Source organism: Gymnoscopelus microlampas (genome assembly GCF_963454915.1).
Source record: "Gymnoscopelus microlampas genome assembly, chromosome: 19".
Lineage (NCBI taxonomy): Eukaryota > Metazoa > Chordata > Actinopteri > Myctophiformes > Myctophidae > Gymnoscopelus > Gymnoscopelus microlampas.
Genome location: NC_139956.1, coordinates 32,273,583 through 32,296,380, shown reverse-complemented (window position 1 = coordinate 32,296,380; position 22,798 = coordinate 32,273,583). Strand labels below are relative to the sequence as shown.

The following is a 22,798-nucleotide window of genomic DNA, read 5'->3' as shown; positions in this document are numbered from 1 at the left end:
ATAACCTGAATAGTAATGATGAAGAGAGGCTATTAAACACTTAAACTCTCTAGACGCAACGCGTTGTGAGCTTGTAGATCGGCTAATGTTCGCCCCCAGAATATGGATGCTGGCGTCCAAATGGTTAACTCAGAGTGAACGTTCAGAGGAGGTGCTGCAGATTTGCAGTAGTTATGCGTCACTGAGTGGCTCTGCTCTTCCTGTATTGTAGTGCTCTCTCCAACACCCTGCAGTCTTCCTGTTTTTAACGCACGTTGTTACTCTGTGTTCACGTTGTTACTCTGTGTTCACGTTGTTCAAAGTCCATCAACCGTCAGCCTATGAATCTGTCTCAATGCACGGCTGCAAACTCACCCAAGCCTGGCGTCAGGGACCCCGGCACGCACGCACGGACGCACGCACGCACGCACGCACGCACGCACGCACGCACGCACGCACGCACGCACGCACACGCACACGCACACGCACACGCACACGCACACGCACACACACACACACTCACACGACTATAAAATGGATTAGAATCTTAAGCGATCCCTCACACATGAGTACACACAAGCATGCGTGCGCACGCACGCACGCACGCACGCACGCACGCACGCACGCACGCACGCACGCACGCACGCACGCACGCACACACACACACACACACACACACACACACACACACACACAATGGCTCACTTAGGGTCTGTTAATTGGGTCTGGCTGCTATGTGGATTTTCCTCCACGTGCTTAATCCACCAGCCTGAACGGGGGGGCCCAGAATGTTCCAACTCACAGTCATAGTCAACACAGTACTTCATTCATAATGTGTCATCTCTACAGCAGTTGTTCTCAAAACGTTTTCATGTCAAGGACCCCCAAATCAATATGTATTTGGCTGCGGACCCCCCATCTGATTCTGAAAGTATTTTGTGCCCGGGACCCCCTTATAAGATTTGTAATAAACATTCCATATTTCTTTGAAAATAGCAGATCGACAAGCTCTCAACGCGTCGCATTGCGATGCGTTGAGAGTTTGTCGATCTGCTATTTTCAAATAGCCTATATATACAGTAGGGTGTGAAGTGGTTTCATTGATTTTGACAAATTTAGCCGGGGACCCCCTGGAACCCCCTCAAGGACCCCAGGGGGTCCCCGGAACCCACTTTGAGAACCACTGCTCTGCAGGCTGTTGGTTGCTTTGGGAGAAGCGTGTGCCTGCGAGAATATAGAAGCTGGACAGCAAATAACACGAGTGACACGCGCCTAGCTCATAACTACATTGAAGAGTCGTGATGCTGATTCACTTTCTTAGTAACTTGTGTGGAATTGGGTCTTAACTAGATGTGACTGGGCTTGACTGCAGAGCCATGTGTCATTTCCTGTGACTGAAACATTTTTTACATGCTGTTGCCCCCTTGTGGCGAAGATGAGCTGAGTTAAAAACTCGGTAGTTAAAAAGTGTACTTTTTGACTTGGTCTGCTTCTTTTTTCCCCTCTACACCAAATCTCTTTGCCGGAAATAGCCGATCTAGCTTGTTGATTGGCTATTTTCATCTTAATGTTCACCTATTTTCTCAGAATGTTTGCCTCGAATTACACATGCGGCCAGAATAAGGACGCTATAGGGTTCATGTGGTTAAAGTTTTTGGTATTTTTTGCCTAGTGACTTCCTAACGGCACTTTTACTTAATGTCAGTTGTATTTCTGGGTACTAAATCCTAAATATGTGAGCAGTTATTCACTGCTCTCTTTTTTTACCAAACCAATGCAGACTGTGGTTGGTTGTGCAGGCTGTGTGGTCATACAGTAGGTACATTATCATTGTGATCTAAGCTCATAATAAGGGGTGTAGTAACACAGATGGAATTGAGATTTCTCTGGGGAAGTGAGGCCGACATAACATTGCATTGCACCTGACCGGTCCCTTCAATTTGGGTTCCAGGTCAAGATTGAGCTGCCCGTCCATGTGCACGACAAGCACCACATCCTCTTCACCTTTTACCACATCAGCTGTGAGATCAGCAGCAAGCCCAGCACCAAGAAGAGAGAGGGAGTGGAGTCACTGGGTAAGTGAATGTGCATGTTTTTTTTTTCTCTTAAATTTAGAGCAGTCCAAAAAAAATGTACCCCCTTTTTCTCCCCAATTTAGTCGTTATCCTGATTAATTCCTCCCCACACACATTTCTATGTTGTCACTGCTGTTGTATCCTACTGACTCACCTGCCAGTGAGGAGCCCCCACTGGGAGGATGTAGAGCCTTCGTCCTACTCATCCCGCCCAACACTCCCCGCTGACAGGGGCCGCCCCAGCCCGTAGGAGTACTTACAATGACCAATATCAACCCCCCCCCGCCCACCCGGCTTTCCTCCTCCGAACACCAATTGTGTTCGCATAGACGCCCGACAAAACCGGATGCACCGCGCCGCGGTGGATTCGAACCCACAACCTCTTGTGGTGGTGGGCAGGGGACTTTACCACTGTGCCACCCGCGCTCCGCTGTGCCGTGCACATCGTGTGCCGTTGGTGATAAAAGAAAGAGCACACTAGCACTTCAAAAAACATACAGAAAGATATCACTGAGGATAAAAAAAGACAAGGACGCCCCTAAGGCAGGGGTCTTCAACAGGGGGTCCGGTACCCCTAGGGGGTCCGCCAAATCTTTGTGTGATATTTATTTTCTTTACCTTAACCACTTGAAACCTAGCATTCCCTTTTCTGAGGAGAACTTTAGCCAAAAATAGCAGATCTACAAGCTCTCAACGCCTCGCGCTGCGAGGCGTTGAGAGCTTGTAGATCGGCTATTTTTGGCAAAGAGGCTATAGGTGTAGAGGGAATTAAGAGCAGACTAAGTAAAAAAAAAACTTTAATCTGAAACACAATTTTATACAATATAGAGTAGGGGGTCCCTGCTTCATCTCTCTCTCAGCTAGGGGGTCCTTGGCCTGAAAAGGTTGAAGACCCCTGCCCTAAGGCTTAGTGCAGTAGCTGAATGTATGCATACCTTCATGGGTGTTCGTGTATACTTGGTGTTATTGAAAGTGTGTGTATGTGTGCAGTGCACGTGACCCAGTGTCCCTAACGGTACTGTCCCGCCTCCTGTGTTCCAGTGGGCTTCTCCTGGATCTCACTGCTGAACAGCGGCAGGATGCAGTCCACAGAGGTCCAGCTGCCGGTGGCCGCCACCCTGCCGCCTGGATACCTTGGGGACAAGAGTCATGAAAACAAGAAGGTACCGCTCTCTATAGGCTCTATGCACAGCAGCCATATTGGGAATGAATTGGGCCCCTTCTTTACTTCCTTCACAGGTGTTGCCAATGACACTAATTAAGGCTCTGTTCCATTTAGTGTGGTTGTCTTATTTTCAAGGACCCCCATAACTCTGAGAGTGTACAAATGGAACCAAATGGACCCTTAGAGGTCCATTTGGTTCCATTTGTACACTCTCAGAGTTACACACCCACCATAAGGGGCCATTTGGGAACCAAAATGGAGTGTTTCTAGTGAGCCAACATGCACGATATCAGCACCCTGACCAGAATGGAACAGAGCCTTCATTAGTATCATTGGTAACACCTGTGAAGGAAGTAAGAAGAGGCCCAATTTCTTTCCAATATGACTGCTGTGCATAGAGCCTATTATGTATGAGGCCCCAAGTATGAGTGTCAAGCAGTGATGTAACCAGGGTGGTAATACTTTATAGAAATGATCACTTGTAAGTCATTTAGAAGCTAATAGTTAATGATGAACTGTACATAATTTTGTTATAGTTCATATTGTACAAATGATTTATGATGGTAAAAGTAATCTATGAATGACAAATGATTTCTTAATAATTAATCATAATTTACCCGTTAATGCATGTCAATGACAGACGTGCTGGACAGTTCAGTTTCTCACATTACTATACCTGGCCTCTGTTTTTGAACAGTCGCAACCAGATATCAGGTGGGTAGAAAATGCCAAGCCTCTGTTCAAAGTGAGGACCCACGCGGCATCGACGATATACGCTCAGGTACAATGCGTCACACACACACACACACACACACGCACACACGCACACACACACGCACACACGCACACGCACACACACACACACACACACACACATATACAGTATGGTTCACAAGAATGGCTCATAGTTATGTTTATTATGTTTTATTGTTTCTCTGTAGGACCTGCATCTACACAATTTCTTCCAGCACTGCCAGCTGATGAGGACAACATCAGAGGCCAACCCAGCAGAACTCATCAAATATCTAAAGGTGAGAGGAGACACAGGGAGTGTGTTCCATGTGGTCCCAGTGGCCCATTAATATGGTCACCAATGACGGGTAAAGAACAGTGTACAGAACATGCAGTGCTAGTAGAAATACCCTTAAAATTCTGATGCACACAGATTCATGTTCTACTCTAATTCTACTTTAATGTCCAAGATTTACTGCCTGGTATTGTCCTTCTAATGCGTGAGGGCCGGGTGCCGTGTTTTTTAAATAAATGTTCTGGAAAACTAAAAAAGTTGACCCCCTCATGCATTAAAAGGACAATATCAGTCACCGTAACCAGAATGTGTGTTTTTACAGTATACAGGGTTTATACAGTATACTGTAGGAGGAGGCGTCTGATAAAATGAATACAAAATATCTAAATACTGACTCAAGCAACTTAAAAACTCTCTGGGTTGCACACAAAAGCCAGAGTAGATGTTAAAATGACCCCAGGGCCCAGACGTGTGTTAATTTGAAATAAACCATACTGTACCTAAGCATTACCAGACTAACAGTGCCTAAACTGAACCAGCTGCACGCTATAACCATTATGATTTTCCCAGACCGACAAAATGCTGCAGATGATGGAGGGATGCATTATGGGTAGAACTGAAGTCATGTGAAGTTTCCCCATACTGACCTCTTCTTTGCTTTCTATTTTCTACCCTTCATATCAGTGGAGGACATTTTATGAAATTGGTACAGGGCAAATGCGACCCATTCTGAAAAAAATCTAAGGTCTTGAAAATGTTGGGGTAGTTCTACAACTTTTCCCCCAAAGTGCAGTTTCATAGCAAGATACTAACCTAAATGCCTAAATGTCGCGCCTTTAACTAGATAATTTCAGCTGAATGTTTAAAATTAAACCACTTGGTTGACCAGGGTCCCCAGGGATCTGTACTTGGTCCCCCATTTTTTCTCCTCTACACCAAATCACTTGGCTGAGAATAGCCGATCTACAAGCTCACAATGCGTCGCAACGCATTTTCACAGAATGTTAGCCTATTTTCACATGCCCGGAATAGGGACGCTAGGGTTTTTTGGGGGTCATTTGACCTCTGCCCCTATGCTTAATTCTGATAACCATACAGCCGCTTCACTCTTTGCCCTCTCCCCAGTGCCTGCACGCCACAGAGACTCAGGTCATCATCAACTTCCTGCCTATGGTGCTGATGCAGCTGTTTGAGGTCCTCACCACGGCGACCAAAGAAGCCCACGACATCGCCGTCAACTCTCTGCGGTCGGTCGGGGGGTTTGAGGCGTTCATGCACATACTAGTCCTGAGTCTCAACAGCTAGACTTCAGATTTTATATCTATTAACCACTTTAAACCCTATTTATACTTTGTTGACCGGGGTCCCTTACTTTTATACAGCTCTACACCACATCTCTCAGCTTAAAATAGCTGATCTGCAAGCTCACCACGTGTTGCATAGCAATGCGCTGTGAGCTTGTCGATCTGCTGTTTTTGCTGAATGTGTCCATTATACCCAAATGTACACCTATTATGACATACCCAGAATAGGGATGCTAGGGTTCATGTGGATAAACATTAGTATAATAGTTATAAAGCACACACAAGTTTACATGTATCTTATATTCACATGCGGCGGGTCATTTTAACCCATTAAAACCAGGAAAGCATCTGTGTCATTTTGGATTTTTGCGTCGGCTATTTAAAAATAGCAGATCTACAAGCTCACAGCGCGTCACTTCGTGCCGCGCTGCGAGCTTGTACATCTGCTATTTTTGAACATTTTTTTAAAGATCTTGAAAGTGTGATTTACTACTGATTTGTTGAATCGGGTCCTCAGGTCTTAATGGGTTTTAAGATGCTGTAAATGGCACTTAGTAGGGCGGTTAAGCAAACCAATTGTGCATTTTATGATAGAAGCATGAAACTTTCAGGATATCATCTACATACCCCAAGGTTTGATTTCAGACGTGGAAGCACTTTCAGATTGACCTCTGGTGACCTTGAGCGGTCATTGACCTCAGAATAGCATTTTTGCCCCATTATTCTCCATTATAATAATATATATGCCTGTTAAAATGACAGTTTTGTTCTAATAAATGAAAAATGAAACCTAATAGTCACTCTACAGAAACGGTGATTATTACTATCATGATAGTTCTGTTATGACATTGTTATTATGACATTAAAAACATCTAGGAGAGAGATAGAGAGAGCAGCAGTAAAATAAAGAAAAACAACATTGGTAAGAAAGTGCTAATGCATTCAAAGTGCAATATAGGTACAATGCTACTCAAAGGTGCTATTCATCTCATGTTGACTTTGGTTTTGGGGGCAGTACATGGTGAGCGTAGTGGGCAGATAAGCCCATATATGGAAGGTATTGTGAATTTCATGAAAGAAGCATGAAACTTCCTACAGTGTTTCTATATATCATGAAGTTTGTTTTCAGACGTGGAAGCATTTCTGAATTGACCTTTGAAACTTGTCAGAGGCTGTACACATTTTGGGCTGTCAAACCATGTTTGAAACACCCATAAGGCCCATCTTAAACCCAGAAATGTTGTTTCCTGTAAACCTTTATGAATAAAATGTCATCTATAGGCTTAGCAGATTTAGTTTAAGCTTGATTCCTAAAAGTTGCATTTTGGGCAATTTCTGTAATAAGCAGAATCAGCAAATGAATCGATTAATGAGCAAATTGCATGGAAATGACTAACATTTTGCGTCCAGTTAACTTAGAAAGGTGACTTAAGAGTCAAAGTCCATGTTTGTGATGTCCAGAAATGCATCTATTATCATGGTGAAGTCATGCAACCTTACCTAATTTGCACAATTTGCATAAAGTATGTAATAATTAGGCCATGTTTTAGCTTGTAACCAATTTAGAAAGGTGCTCTTAGAGACTAAATCTATTTTTGAATGTTCAGAAATGAATCTCTTGCCAAAAAAAAAAAACAATGTATCTGGATGCATGTCCATGTATTTATTCTCCACCTTCTCACCTACCTGCTCCCAATGAGCAGGTCGGGGTATTGTATGTTTCCTCTACCATCGGTGTGTGAATGTATGGGTGAATGTGAAGTACATTGTAAAGTGCTTTGAAGAGTCAGGAAGACTAGTAAGGTGCTATTTAAATGCAGTCCATATACCATCATCCATCCCAGCATGGTGCCCACTGGCACTCTGATGACATTCCTTGGTTGCAGTGGAACATTGATGAACATTTCTGGGATAAAAGCATTGCTTGCGGTGGCATCGCCTTCATTCTCAATGGTAAATCCTGGACAAAATACACTGTGCTTATCGGATGCTTGTGGTTGTCCTCCTCCAAGAACCTGTTAGGATGTGATACTGTCTCCTACCCTGTGAGAAGGGCAAGGTATGTGCTTAAAGTACTCGTAGAAAGTACCATTAGTGTCAATACAGTGCTTGGAGAACTTCATGCTACGCACAGTGACCATAAAGATACCGGTGCAGAGTTCTTCTTCGCATTATATTGACAGACAAATATGATTCTGCACAATGTATATATATATACAGTAGTTCATCTGCAGGTCATGTTGTGGAAGGCTGCAGATCAGAGCGAGCCACCTACAGAGGAAAGAGACGTTGTTTACTCCCAGGTGCTCCAGCTGCAGCTGCAGAGCATTGAAGGCATGCAGCGAAATTAACTGCAGACACCATTCTTTAAGACTATGTAAGTGTGAAGGAGGTGAGGTCCACTACAACCCATTCACAAGGGGGGCCAAAGCTGTATGAGTAGAGAGGCCACCTGGGAAACAGAAGGTCCCAGGTTCGATTCCCAGCCCTGACAATGTGTCAGGGTGTACATAAGCAAGACCCTTAATCCCTAACGTCTGATCTCATGTCTGACCACTTGAGCAGCAATAACCTCACTGAAGCATAAGTCTGAGAGGAGGGCTGTGGACAGTTGCCTACCAGTGACATCATCAGTAGGCAGGTTTCAAACAAGATTTAAATGTTTTCATTTCATTTTTTATTAATGCCAGAACAATGGCTTCTATTATAGCATGCAAACTTTCCAGGAATATAAAGCCTGCAGTTTATATTAGCTTGGATTCCCCATTGATGTCACTGGTAGACAGGCTTCTGACAGAAATTGTATCATTATCTCAAACCATATCCTTGAGCTCCTGCCATCTGATAGGAGGTTTAAGAGCATCAGGAGTCGGGACAAGCACCAGCACGCGGTCCAACAGTTTCTTCCCCCAAACCATCAGAACCCTGAACGCTCACCATACTGCCCCCACAACCAAAACCAACATCATGAGATGAATAGCACCTTTGAAACGCATTGCACCTATATTGCACTTTGAATGCATTAGCACTTTCTTACCAACGTTGTTTTTCTTTATTTTACTGCTGCTCTCTCTCTCCTAGATGTTTTTAATGTCATAACAATGTCATAACAGAACTATCATAATAGTAATAATCACCATTTCTGTAGAGTGATTATTAGGTTTCATTTTTCATTCATTAGACCAAGACAGTCATTTTAATAAGCATACATATTATTATAATGGAGAATAATGGGGCAAAAAGTGGGAAAAATGCAATTCTGAGGTCAATGACCGCTCAAGGTCACCAGAGGTCAATCTGAAAGTGCTTCCACGTCTGAAATCAAACCTTGGGGTATGTAGATGATATCCTGAAAGTTTCATGCTTCTATCATAAAATGCACAATACCTTCCATATATTGAGCTGCAATTGTATGTTTTCAGTGACCTTATCCCATGCTCTGATCCCCTCAGGGTGATCATTCACATCGTGTCCCGATGTCACGAGGAAGGCATCGAGCACTACCTCCGCTCGTTCCTCAAGGTGCAGTAACACCGATCACTCTCTTTCCACTCTCAAAGCAACACCTTTCCAATTAAACACCGTCATTTTTAGGCAAATTACACCTTTTTCACAGCAGCCGCTTTGACATGAAATGGAAGGTTAAACACAGGTGGTACCGGTGATACTAATGAAGGTTGTGTTCCATCCAGGTCAAACAGAGTCAGGGGGCTGCTATACTGTGTACTGTATGTTGGCCCACTTTGGCTATTCAAAAATAGCAGATATACAAGCTCATAGCGCGTCACTTAGTGCCACGCTATGAGCTTGTATATCTGCTATTTTTGAAAAATCATGAACTTTTGTGCAATTTCTTTTACTCAAATCTTTGCGTCTGGGGGTCCCTGGAACAATATTTTGACATGGGGGTCGGCCGTCAAATACATATAATTCTGGGGGTCCATGACATGAAAACGTTTGAGAACCACGGATATATAGCAGCATAAGTTTTTCAGAAAACTGTTAGGATTCAGAAGAAGATTGTAGAATCGTCTTATTGGGTTAAAGAGAGTGTGACGACAACGGAAGTCCAAAATGTTTGGTCGTTTTGATTCCCGTACCCTCAGATAGTTCTGGTTACATGTCAAATTGATTTAGATACGATGATGATATACAATCTGATTCTTCAAACATCTCAACTTTTAAAAGTGCGTCACAAATGGTCTGTTCTGCTGCAAGTCCAATGCGCTAGTGTTTGATGCTAACATCCGGGAACTATTGAGCTTCCATGATCTGGACATTTCTGTACAATTGTTTTGCCACTCTAAATGGAATAAATGTCTTTGTATCATCGGTAATACCTGTGTTTACCCAACTATTTCGTGTCAGTATTGCTGCCGTGAAAAACGGTCTATTGTCTTGGACAACCAATCGTCACTGAGCATAATTTTGTTGCTACTGATGCCATTGGAAAATGTTCAATTGTCATGCAAACTTTCATGACGTTAACGTCTGTGGCTTACGGTGCTTCCTGTTTGTACTGATGTGTGTGTGTGTGTGTGTGTGTGTGTGTGTGTGTGTGTGTGTGTGTGTGTGTGTGTGTTGCTTTGTCGTCTCAGTATGTGTTCATGACCATCAATCCTGCGCCAGGGAACCCTGGGAGGACCCACGAGGTGCTGGCCACCGCCGTCACAGCCATACTCAAACAGACGGCTGACTTCAATACCAGCAATAAATTGCTAAAGGTGTGTGTGTGTGTCTCTGTGTGGTTTTATATATTTGTATTTGATACGTTTGTTTTCAAAATATGCTTCTATACAGTGTCTGTTCATTTCGCTCTACCTTTGCCAGTTTGTCGTTCTGCACATTGCGGTTTGACATTGCAATACCAACCTTAAACGACAGAGGGCACTGTTGTATTTGCAAGCACTTGAGGTATGCAGGGCTATTTCTTCAAAAGAGCAGTGGTGGAAAGTAACTAAGTACATGCACTCAAGTACTGTACTTAAGTTCAATTTTTAGGTATTGGAGTATTTCCCGTTTTCAATACTTTTACTTCTACTCCACTACATCTCAGAGGAAAATATTGTACTTTTACTCCACTACAATTATCTGAAAACCTTAGTTACGAGTTACTTTGTAGATTTTGATTATTATTAAAAAAACATACATTAACCACTTCAGACCTAGGCTATACATACTTTGGCTATTTGAAAATAGCCGATCTACAAGCTCACAACGTGTTGCTTTGCGACGCGTTGTGAGCTTGATCTGCTATTTTCAAAGGATTTTATACATATGATAACTTGTGAAATGGGACGTTATTTAACTTTTAGTTAAAAAAAAGTGTATTTTCATATAATACACTTTTTTTCCCAATACTTTTGTACTTTTACTCAAGTACATTTTGAATACTGGTACTGTACATTTACTTGTAACAAAGCATTTCTACAATGCGGTATTGCTACTTTTACTTAAGTACAAAATGTGAGTACTTCTTCCACCACTGCAAAAAAGGAGCAAGATTCTGCCTATTCAATATCTCCTCATCTACAGTGTTCTAGAACTGCATGCCTAAGGCACATTTCTCCTGCTCGCCTGCTTACTCAGAACTGTTAGAGTGTTTTGCTGTGTACTGTAGATACATGGTGAATCTCCATCTCTTTCACGAATCAGGCCGTCTGTCGACAGATCGCCTGAATCGCAATTCAGTTTATTGCAGTCTTGAGAGTTTTCTTTCTACTTCTGTGATGTTGGTACACCAGGAAAATACCACAATGACCATAACGCCTCGTCCTTTCCTCTTTCACAGTACTCCTGGTTCTTTTTTGAAACCATGGCCAAGTCGATGGCCCAGTACCTGCAAGAAGGCAACCGCATGAAGGTAATGATATTGCACATCATCCGATCCATGGGCCTGTCACAATTATTACATAATCGTCTAGTCGCAATTATTTTATATAATCGCAATTATTTTTGCATAATCGTCATAATCAATTCCATGTTAAAAAATGTCATATTTTCAAAAAAGCAAAAATAGTGGAAATAGCAGATCTATAAGCTCAAAACGCGTCGTGTTTTGAGCTTATAGATCTGCTAATTCCACTCTTAAGGTCCTTACACACCGGGGCGATTTTTTCGTGCGAATAATGCGTTTTTTTTTAAAACCTTATAAAGTCAATGGCTCCGTACATGGAGCGAAAAAGCGAAAAAGCGTCTTTTAATTATTCGGAACGAGTCCGAATTTTGCGTATATTCGCTATTTTCGCCGGTGTGTAAGGACCTTTAATGTTTATTTTTTAAGTATAAAGTAATTAAATATGTGTCATTTGTCATATCTGCCCAGTGCAACTTTTGTTTACGAAAGCTAAAAGCCAAACAGAAATGTAATTTTTATTCATAATGTTCCATACATTTTCAACCACAGAAACACAATTAAATCGTTAATCGCAATTATTTGAGTGATAATTAATCGTCAACTTAAATTTGTAATCGTGACAGCCCTACCGATCCATGGGCCTGCTGTCTTTCCCATGCACAATTACGAATGTCCATTGTGCCATTACAGGACGCCCATACATCCCAAAGCTGTGTGTGTGTGTGTTTGCGCACGTGCGTGAGTTCATATACTGTAGGTAGATAGGCAGGTTGGCAGGTAGGTGTACATACAGTATGTTGTCGGACGGACTGACGGATTGATGGATGATTGGTACAGTTGTGGAAAATAACTAAGTACATTTACTTAAGTACAATGTTGAGGTACAGTATACTAGTGCAGAGACGTTCGCCAATCGGGCCGGGCCTGTTTCTCACTGAGGTTCCTTGGGTCGTCAGCACCTCGCCCGCCAAGTGTGAAGTCGATCGGATGAATGCACTTAACGGGTGTATTTGCAAACACGTATATCTACGTGTTTGGCACTCAATGTGTTAACAACACACATTTTGTATGGGGGTCCCTGGCACAAAATAGTTTCAGATGGGGGCACAAAGACACAATTTCAGGGCCCTTGATGTGAAAAATGTTTGAGAACCACAGTCTGCGCTACACAACTAGAAAGGCAGATGCGAGGCAGAGCTCAGCGTTCACCATGTGCTTCATGTTGTTGTGTGGTTTGGACAGATGCGTTCACCATGTGCTTCATGTTGTTGTGTGGTTTGGACAGACATGTGCTTCATGTTGTTGTGTGGTTTGGACAGATGCGTTCACCATGTGCTTCATGTTGTTGTGTGGTTTGGACAGACATGTGCTTCATGTTGTTGTGTGCTTTGGACAGATGCCTCGCGCCCAGCGCTTCCCAGACAGCTTCCACCAGGCACTGCAGTCCCTGCTGCTGTCCATCATGCCTCACATCACCATACGACACGTGGAGATCCCAGAGGAGGCCCGCTGCATCAACGTCACCCTGGCCACCTTCATCAAGGTCCGCACCACCCACCCACCCACACATGAATAGTGACTGGACATACACAGTTAGAACCTTCGTTACTGAAAAAGAGCATTCACACTCGGCATACCTACTGTACCCTGGGTAAATAAAGCTACACATAAATAAATAAATAATAATAATAATAATAATAATAATAATTTGTTAATTTGTTTAAAAAAAAGTTAAATTGACACTGGATTCTGCAGTGTATTTTACCCCCCCCCCCCCCCCCCCCCCCCTTTTTACATTATTTAACCAGATTCATCCCATTGAGATCAACTATCTCTTTTACAAATGGAACCTGACCAATAGTAGCAACAAAGTTTCAACATTTAAAAACAACAGCAACAACAATAACAAAAACAGCATAAGTTTGAATGACATTAAAATGATCAGATGACGTGCACACACAGACAACCTGGATTCAATAGATTTCACCATAGTTTTTAAAAAGGTTCAGGGTCACAATGTTTTGAATATTACGTTCCATATGTAGAGTAGAGTGTTCCATGCAGCAGGTGCAGAAAACCTAAAAGCTTTCTTTCCAAGTTCTGTTCAGACTTTGGGGGAAACAAATTCCCAAATGGCCTGGGAACAGAAATTGTATTTACAGTAATTCAAGTTAAGATAGAGATAAGATAAGCCAAGAATGGATTTGTAAATAATAACATCCCAATCAGTGCCGCTTTAGACTCCACAGGGGCTCTACGCAGGCATGTGTCCCGGCGGGGACACATGGGTAGGCGGGGCCCCACGCAACCTGTGTAGTGTGCGTGTAGGGAGAAGCGGCCCTGATCCCAATGACTGCTGAGGCAGTGTGTATATAAAGCAGGTCAATTCACTTTTAAATATAATACACAGGGGGCACCGATGGCCTAGCGGTTACGGCGCATACCACATATACAGTAGGCTCTAATGCGAGTCGCGGGTTCAAGTCCTGAGCTCGACGACCTTTGCTGTGTGTCTGCCTCTGTCTCTCTCTCCCAGTTTCCTGTTTCTCTACTGAGTGCTATCAATAAATGCCCCCCAAAATATCTTAAAAATATATGTTTATATAATACACAGAGTGAGTAAACCTGGTTATATTTCATCACAACGGCGGTGTCTAAAGGGCCATTCACACCAAGCAAGATAACTGTAACTATAACGATAATTACGTGAGATGCCCATGCTGATGAACTTTAACGTTCTGTAAACAAAGTGGCACAAACACAAACTGTGCAGTCTGCAGCTGTGTCAGGGCCCACACACGGAGCCAGAGAGAGAGAGCGAAAGAGTGATCTCCACCTCTCAGTAGTGCTGAAAGACACATACAAAATAGGCTATGGAGAATCTGACTCTGATTATTAATTATAAGGAGGCGAGATAGTTGTAGGCGTGCTTAGGTAATGCCAGCTAGACTACCAGCGAGCGTTAGCTATGCACCATAACTTTGGATAATGTGTAAATTGTTCATGTAGCTTATAGACCAATTATTTGTTTACTAACATTGAGCCTGGACGCACAGGTGATTGTTTCACGCAATCAATTCCCAACCTGTTTCGGGGTGCACTGGTTTCAGCACACCCCAACCCCCTCTTGTGTGTGTTGGCTAGTGAGACGCGTCCTAACGAGACCTGATATAATGGGTTTCGTTGCGCGCATACTGGCTGCACGCAGCCAGTATGACGTCGTCTGTTAAGGGGTCTATAAGTAGCAAAACTAAATGTACTGTACTCCTCCCCTTAAAGAAGCAGTGTTTTATTTCCTTCTCCAGAGTGTGGCTTTAACATATTGATAATTGCATCATTGTTCTTATTCAGTGAGATATAGTCTTTGCCTCTTGCTATGAATGATTTCTCTGTTTATCCATAGAAGTGGAGCGATGGCGGCATCATGGCGCTCTAAATAGGGCTTGATCATAGGAAAGAAATATAGCAGAAGCCCATACTCTGATGTAGAATGAAAAGGAGATGATTGTTTGCATATAATAATTATTGACATGTTTCTGCACAAGCCACCACCATCTTGTATTGCAAATGACTTGATGGTCTTCTATTCAGCCTTCAGAGTGTGTGCCTCTGCTACTAGGGGTGTGAGGATATATTGTCCCGCGATATATCGCGATACGTTTTCGTGACGATATGTATCGTTTTGGGAGAAGAAAAATAAATAAATATATATATATATATATATATATATTATTTTTTTTTTGCAATAATAATAATGCAAAAACAGATGTATTTGTTTGCATAAGCTTCCCCCCCCCCCCCATATATTTTCATAATGAAAAAGTGCCATATATCGTATCGATATCATATCGATGTCGTGAGCCCAATATCGTATCGTATCGTTTCATGAAATTGGTGTAGGCACACCCCTATTTGCTACATTTTTAAATATTGTATACAGTGTATGCCTATGTCAGGGCAATGCCAGTTTCTTTAGTCTAGACTAGGATCAACCTTCGCCTCTTCCTCTCTCCTCAGAGGTGCATGACGTTCATGAACCGAGGGTTTGCCTTCAGCCTGCTCAACGACTACATGTGTGGCTTCAGCCTCAAAGAACCCAAGGTACCGTCCCTCACCACACACCCAACACCTCCGACTTGAAGGTCGATAACAAAGCTAAGGTTTAGACGACAGGCGTATAGCTGAAAGAGTGAGAGTTTCAAAAGCATGACACAGAAATAAAAGTCATTCTGTAAAGGGGGGACATTCTACACAGAGAGATACATTTTCTTAGCTTACTGTACCTTACAATACGTACGCGTGTGTGTGTGTGTGTGTGTGTGTGTGTGTGTGTGTGTGTGTGTGTGTGTGTGTTCGTGCGTGTGTGTTCGTGCGTGTGTGTGTGCACGCGCTTTTCTCAGGCGCTGACTGAAATGAAATTTGATTTCCTGATGACAGTGTGCAACCACGAGCACTACATTCCGCTCAACCTGCCCATGGCGTTTGGCCGCACCAAGCTGCAGAGGGTACAAGGTGAGGGTCAAAGGTCACGTTCCATCTCACCCAACTACATCCCTGCATCATGCCACTCCCCCCACCACAGACCAAGAGCCACACAGAGCTTTCACATCAACCCACCACCCCCACCTTCGTAGACCCCTATTAACTTGCCTGACTGGACTCAAACTCCCACACGTCTATTACTGTAGCGTATTTTGATCGAACACCACAAATGCCATTGTTCTAACGTTAACTGTCACATGATGCATTAATCCCCAACACAACTTGAGACTAAGATAATAATGTTTGTTGTCACTGCCCATCAGCAAATTGCAAACAATTATATATGTTATTGAAATGGAATGCATGGAATGTTCACATTAATTTGTTTACCCCCACCTCCCTTCCTTTTCTTTTTGTTTTTGCTTGTGGTCAGATTTTATTTCATACGCAACGGAGCTTTTTGGCGCTGTAGGTAGGTAATGCCCCCCCCCCTCCCCTGACCCACCCACCCACCATGCATCTGTTTGTTGCCGTATGCAAACGTCAGTAAATGACCCCCCCCGCCCTTGCTCTGACTTGCAGCACTAACCCACCAGTCCTGCCGGTCTCTCGTGGGACTCCCCACTGCATTCACTCTCACTCACGCTCCTCATGTTGCTTTTTTTTACGCCGTCTCTGGCACGGCGGCATCATTCGCCGGCCCACCTTTTACGATCGCTTGCCTGGGCCTGTCCGCCGCGGGGGGCGACGGTGCTTGACTGTTCTGGGAATCTACTCACCCACTACCTTCTTCATCTGTCTGACTGATTTACTGAATTTAAGACTTGGGGGAAAAAAATAATAATAATAAAACAAGGAAACAATCCTTTCACGCAGCCGTATGTCTAGGTCTGTCACAATGATTACGTAATCGTCTAATCGCAATTATTTGAGATAATCGCAATTATTTTTCCATTATCGTCATAATCGTTTCCATGTTGAAAAATGTCCACGCATTTTTAAATATTAAAACAAGCAAAAATAGCAGATCTACAAGCTTATAACGCGTCACGAAGTGGCCTGTTATAAGCTTGTAGATCAGCTATTTCTGCTATTTTTTACAAGTATAAAATGATTAAATATGTCAATCATTTCTTTGTATATTTAAGTTTTGTCATATCTGCCCTGTGCAATTTTTGATTACGAAGACCAAAAGGCAAACAGAAATACAATTTGTATTCATATGTTCCAATGGGCAACGCCAAACACACAATTAAATCGTTAACCGCAATTATTTGAGTGACAAATAATCGGCAACTTGAATTTGTAATCGTGACAGCCATACGTATGCCTCGCTCACTTTCACTCTCTGTCCCTGTCCCCTCTCTTTCTCTCTCTCTCTCTCTCTTTCTCTCTCTCTTCCTTTCTCGATCTTCCTCTCTGTCTTCTCCGAGATAACGACAGAGGGTAACTCAGTTAATAATCTGCGTGGGCCTGTATTATATCGACACACACACACACACACACACGTTTGTTTTGAAACGCATTGAACCCCATTAGTTGGTTATCTTCACCGTGGTTATTCTTCATAGACGGGTTGGACTAAAAGTTGCCCGTATGCCTAACGCAGGTTCCTTTCTGAATTCCCCTCCTCTTCGGGGGTTGTTCCCATGCAACAACCAAACCAAGAGATGCCTGGAGAATGAACATGTGATTTGGTTGGCGTACTGTAACTTTGTGAAATATCGTTGTGCAATGTTGCATTAGCGTTGTTCTTCTGTGTTATGTTGCATTAGCGTTGCTCTGTGTACTGTAATGTTGCATTAGCGCCAGGAGGACACGGTGACATTTGAAAAGATCAAATGCACCCGTAGACGGACGGTTTGCCACAGTACATGTCCATTACTGAAATACAGCCAAGCCCAGGGCAGAGAATGGAAATGAATATGAAAATATGTGTTATCTATCTATCTTTGTTATAGATACAACACTTGCATGTAAAGTACCTTGGCCTCATATACTGTAGGAGATAACGTGCCACCCGATATGACATGTTGTTGACCCTTGACCAGCTGTCCCAGCTACAGAACTATAACCCATACAGAGTACTGGAGCAGCCCATGAGTCTTAACCGAGCACCACAGAATTAACCATTAGTTGAGTCATTGGACAAAAGTGATTGAAATAATACACTTTTTCTACAGTCCCCAAGTACTGGTAACTACCAGGTAAAGGTATAGTTCAGTAAGTTACTTGATAACTTACTGAACTATGTGTTTTACAAGTATTGTAAAACACCTTTAGTATTACCCATCAATTCAAGTACAATTACATTGTATTTGTCACAGCTTTGTCAGCGTATTACTCAATACGTTGTAAATTCCTGGGGGAGCAAAGGCCCATTTATACTCGACATAGAATATGTGTGTATAGATACTAATGTCTGTTATCCTGCGTTAAGTTCGTCCATCTCTGTGCACGTTTTCTGAAAGCTTACGGATACGACAATCGCGTATCTATCTACAAGGTGCAACAGTGCAATGTATGTGAGCAATGCCGCTTGCGTTATGAACATATACTGTACGCACATGTGTATACGTTCAGAACAGGGGTATAAATGGGCCTTGATAGGCGAAACTGGACTGTGAAAGGGGGAATCATTTGTTCCTGTCGAATTGCCATGTTCTCACGACAGTATGTCCCAATAGTTGTTTCATTTTCTTTTTAGTTGTTACCTTTTCCTTTGCAATTTACTCAGGAAGACGTACTGTACTTAGGGGACTGTAAATAAAAGGGCCAAGATAAGAGGATTGGCATAGAATCAAAACTCTCTGCCATTAACACTCTAATTGTATCCTTATGGCTAATTCATGTTATCTCGTATGAAATAGGCCTTTAGGTACAATCCTTGGTAAACAATCCCAAGACATAATACTCACAGTGGTGGTTCTCAAAGTGGGATCCCGGGACCCCCAGGGGTCCTTGAGGGGGGTCTCCAGCAAAAATGATTCATAGTTACCAAATGGACACTTACAGGTTATAAATGAGGGATAGTTCATCCCCAGAATTACTTTTTTTTCTATCGATTAGTCACCCCATGGAGACTTGAATTCATGGATATTTTTTTAGTTTTTGTCTCATTCCTAAGCCAATAATTTGATTACCAGCAGCAGTTCTGGTAGGAGACACTTTGTGGGGAGACACTTTGTGTCTCCTACCGGAACCGCTGCCTACCGGTCCGCTGGTCATCAAATTATTGGCTTAGGAATGAGAGAAAAACAAAAAAAATATCCATGAATCCATCGATAGATTTTTTTTTAGTGAACTGTCCCTTTAAGGTGGGTAGTCTGTGGCCTATTGCATATCAAACCGGGGGTTCTTGGAAGTTAATACGTTTGAGAACCACTGCTCTATCATAGCCTGAGTAAGGTGGGGCCGCCACTGGCTCGCTGACACCCGTCTGTGTGACCCCCCCCCCCCCCCCCGAACACAGATCAGAGCCTGGAGTTCAGCCTGACGGAGGACTACTGCACCAACCACTTCCTGGTGGGCCTGCTGCTCAGAGAGGTGGCGGGGGCCCTGATGCAGGGGCCCGACGTGCGACAGCTGGCCGTCGCCGTGCTCAAGAACCTCCTCATCAAACACGCCATGGACGACCGCTACAACGTGTACAAGGTGGGGGCAGCAGCGAGGGGGACAAAAGGGGACAAATGGAATGATGTTCATTCTGTGATGAATAATGTTTTTAAGATGGCATTTTGTGTTGAAAGATGGTTCATACATACCAGTTACACCGATCGTGCACTTTGTACAGTACGTGGCTCTGGATTAAGAGTGTTTGTTTAAATGCCAAAATTGTAAATCACAGGACAGACACATTGTATCGTGAGCTTGACACTCAGTTATTGTCTGCGAGTGACACTGAAGGACTGGTGGTAATTTACTGGCGGTGAGAGAGGGAGATCTACAAGCTCACAATGCATTACATAGATCTGCTATTTTCACTATATTTTAAATATGGTTGTCCCATTCTAGAAATTTTGTGGAGTCAAAAGTATAATATTTCTATTTAAAATATAGTGGCGTGAAAGTTGTCAGCTTGCAAAAAAACAAATACTCAGTACTGAAGTAAAAAAATTACTGAAGTAAAAAAATTACAGTACTGAAGTAAATGTACTTAGTTACTGTTCATCACTGATCGTAATCCAGTTGACTGTTTTTTTACGAGAAGCAAAAAATGTTTGCTGCTGCCACAAATGCAGTAAAATGGACGTACAGTACAAACGTTGTAGTTAGACAGTCAATGCTTGTACACAGAAAGCAAAGTTCGTGAAGTTCCAACAAGATAAGGAGGTCTGTTATGCAAACGATATGCAAATAGACACACGCAGGTATGCCATCATTAGTCCAGCCAGACAGGTGGCTCTCGAATAGTATACTGATTACAGATAAGAGCTGTTGTTTCTTATCTGCATTTGTCCTCTTTTACTGCATTACATTGTGCAGTTCACTGTGCCAAAAAGTCCCCTTTCATTTCCTTCCCCAATTTTCAGCAATAAGTGTGTAACATTTTTAACCCATTAAGACCGGGAAATGTTTAGATTTTAACCACTTTAACCATTACCTTATACTTTGGCTATTCAAAAATAGCAGCTCTACAAGCTCATAGCACGGCACAGAGTGCCGCGCTATGAGCTTGTAGATCTGCTATATTCCCCGTCCCCTAGAGGCCTGGACCGCTGGCATAGCGGACTACTACCCTATCAATAAAGGCATAAAAGCCCCAAAAAACTTAAAAAAAAAGTCCCCTAGAGGGTGCTGTGACTTAACTATGCACTAGTCTAGGTCAGTGGTTCCCAAACATGTTCATGTCAAGGACCCCCAAATTGATATGAATTTGCCACGGACTCCCATTTGAAAAGATTTTGTACCAGAGACCCATAAGGGAACATTTGTCAATATCTTTCAAGGTTTTTCAAAGAAATTACAGCTCTACAAGCTCACAACGCATCGCACCACAACACGTTGTGAGAATAAACGTGTCTTTTTAATATCAAATATCACTTGCAGCACAGAGGTGTTTCTGCTTGCTTCATAAAGTACATAATGGAGAATGACAGGGGGATGATATCGCCCAAAACTGTAACTTTTTAGGAATCAAATTCAAAAATATCAAAAGTAGCATATCGACAAGCTAAAAAAAAAAGTGCTGTTCCTCATTTCGTTGGGGACCCCCTGGAACCTCCCCAATGACCCCTGGAGGTCCCCACTGGTCTCCATTTTGACAACCGGTGCTCCATATGGCCTTGCTGCTGCTCTCATCCAGCGTTGTGTTTCGTTTCAGAACCAGCAGGCCCGGATCTGTCTCCTCTACCTGCCACTGTTGGAGTTGCTCTATGAGAACCTCAAGCAGCTGTCTGCCCAGCCCAACATGTCCGCTCCCAGCCTGGGTCTCACTGTGAGTCCCCCTCTGAGCCCCAGAGCTCCAGGAATCTCCCTGGTTTTCTGAGCCTCACTTGTCGCAGATTTCTCTGCTTACTGTTCAGTGACGTAGTGACGTATGCTGTTGCTGTCAAGGAATTGAATTATTACACTGTATATTACTCAGCACAGTGATTTGTTCAGTGACGTAGTGATGTATGCTGTTGCTGTCAAGGAATTGAATTATTACACAGTATATTACTCATGAGTTACTCAGAAGCATACTGAGCAGCAAAGAAGCACCTACTGTACTTGTACTGTGGGGTTATACGAGTGGATACGTTTACACTTGAAATACACATCAGTGCTGCTGGTTTAACATTACTCTAGCAGTCTCCAGTTGGGGATAAATGCCTAGGAGACCCTCAGGCAGGGCCCCGCTAATGGTTCCAAACTCACAGCTTGTCACTTATTAGGCTTTTGCAGTGCGGGCCCCTCGTCTGTGTGACTCCCTCCCTGCCTGGGGATCTCAGGCTGGCAAACTTCAGTGTCGTTTTACATCTCTTTTTAAATTATCTGTATTTACTGTACAGCAGTGGTTCCCAAACTGGGGGTTGGCCAACCCAACAAACTGCATAAGTGTAGACAGGCTATCTGCACATTTCTTAAGTTACAATTTAATGACCTTTAATTCAGTGCCACATGACGCCTAAGACGTCCGTTTTTATCGCCATTGTTATGCCCCGAGCGCCACGTGACATCTAAGACGTCATAAAAAAAAATCAAAAAAATATATACCGGTATATATTTTTTAATTTTTTGGGGGGGGGTTTTCTGAACCCAAGATATCATGATTTGAAAATGTGCTGCTCCATTCACGTCTTGTTTAACTTCTTACTGAAAAAGGCTGTATCTCGGCTCCTGAGCACTTTTTTTTTTACAATTAATTTTTGGCTCTGGCACTGGGACAACACAGCCAGAAATAAGTCTGGCACTGAATTAGTTAAGACCTTTTTAATACCAAATTAGCCAAATTGTCAAATATTATGTAAGAAAGAGGCAAACATTGTGAAAATAGCCGATCTACAAGCTCACAACGCCTGTGAGCTTGTAGTTCGGCTATTTTCACAATATTTATCTGTAGAACAGAGTCAAACTAAATGTAATGCCTACAATTCCAAGTGCTTGTCAGGGTGGGGGGTCCCCAGTTCAAATATGATTATTTTGGGGGTCGTAAATTTGGGAACCCTTGCTCTACAGCACATTGTAAGTAACATGTTTTTACAGTAGGCCTATAAATATAGTTATTATTATTAGTAGCAGTAAAAGCAAATGAGGCAATTTAACTGCAGCTGGTGAGATGAACATGACTAGTAGCAGATAACAACCCTCCTGAACCTCATGCTGTGTTTGTTGTCGTCCAGGGCTCCAGAGATGACCTGATCTCAAACAGCTCCATAGACACCCGCAGAATCAGCACTGCCATTGACAAAGACCACGGTGAGACCA

General features: G+C 42.9%; 1 protein-coding gene across 2 annotated transcripts in view; it reads left to right on the top strand.

Moving 5' to 3' along the window:
- Positions 1-22,798, top strand: part of dock11 (dedicator of cytokinesis 11) — a 122,606-nt gene that overhangs the window by 52,504 nt on the left and 47,304 nt on the right. Inside the window, exons 20-34 of one of the 2 annotated variants that reach the window (XM_084043058.1) lie at positions 1,931-2,054; positions 3,096-3,217; positions 3,917-4,000; positions 4,161-4,250; positions 5,372-5,493; positions 9,003-9,072; positions 10,149-10,274; positions 11,342-11,413; positions 12,804-12,950; positions 15,425-15,508; positions 15,808-15,919; positions 16,323-16,361; positions 19,362-19,543; positions 21,213-21,326; positions 22,714-22,789. In XM_084043058.1, the coding sequence (XP_083899184.1) occupies positions 1,931-2,054; positions 3,096-3,217; positions 3,917-4,000; positions 4,161-4,250; positions 5,372-5,493; positions 9,003-9,072; positions 10,149-10,274; positions 11,342-11,413; positions 12,804-12,950; positions 15,425-15,508; positions 15,808-15,919; positions 16,323-16,361; positions 19,362-19,543; positions 21,213-21,326; positions 22,714-22,789 (1,564 nt within the window). The remainder of the gene's footprint in view (positions 1-1,930; positions 2,055-3,095; positions 3,218-3,916; positions 4,001-4,160; positions 4,251-5,371; positions 5,494-9,002; positions 9,073-10,148; positions 10,275-11,341; positions 11,414-12,803; positions 12,951-15,424; positions 15,509-15,807; positions 15,920-16,322; positions 16,362-19,361; positions 19,544-21,212; positions 21,327-22,713; positions 22,790-22,798) is intronic. The other variant, XM_084043059.1, reaches the window with a different exon arrangement.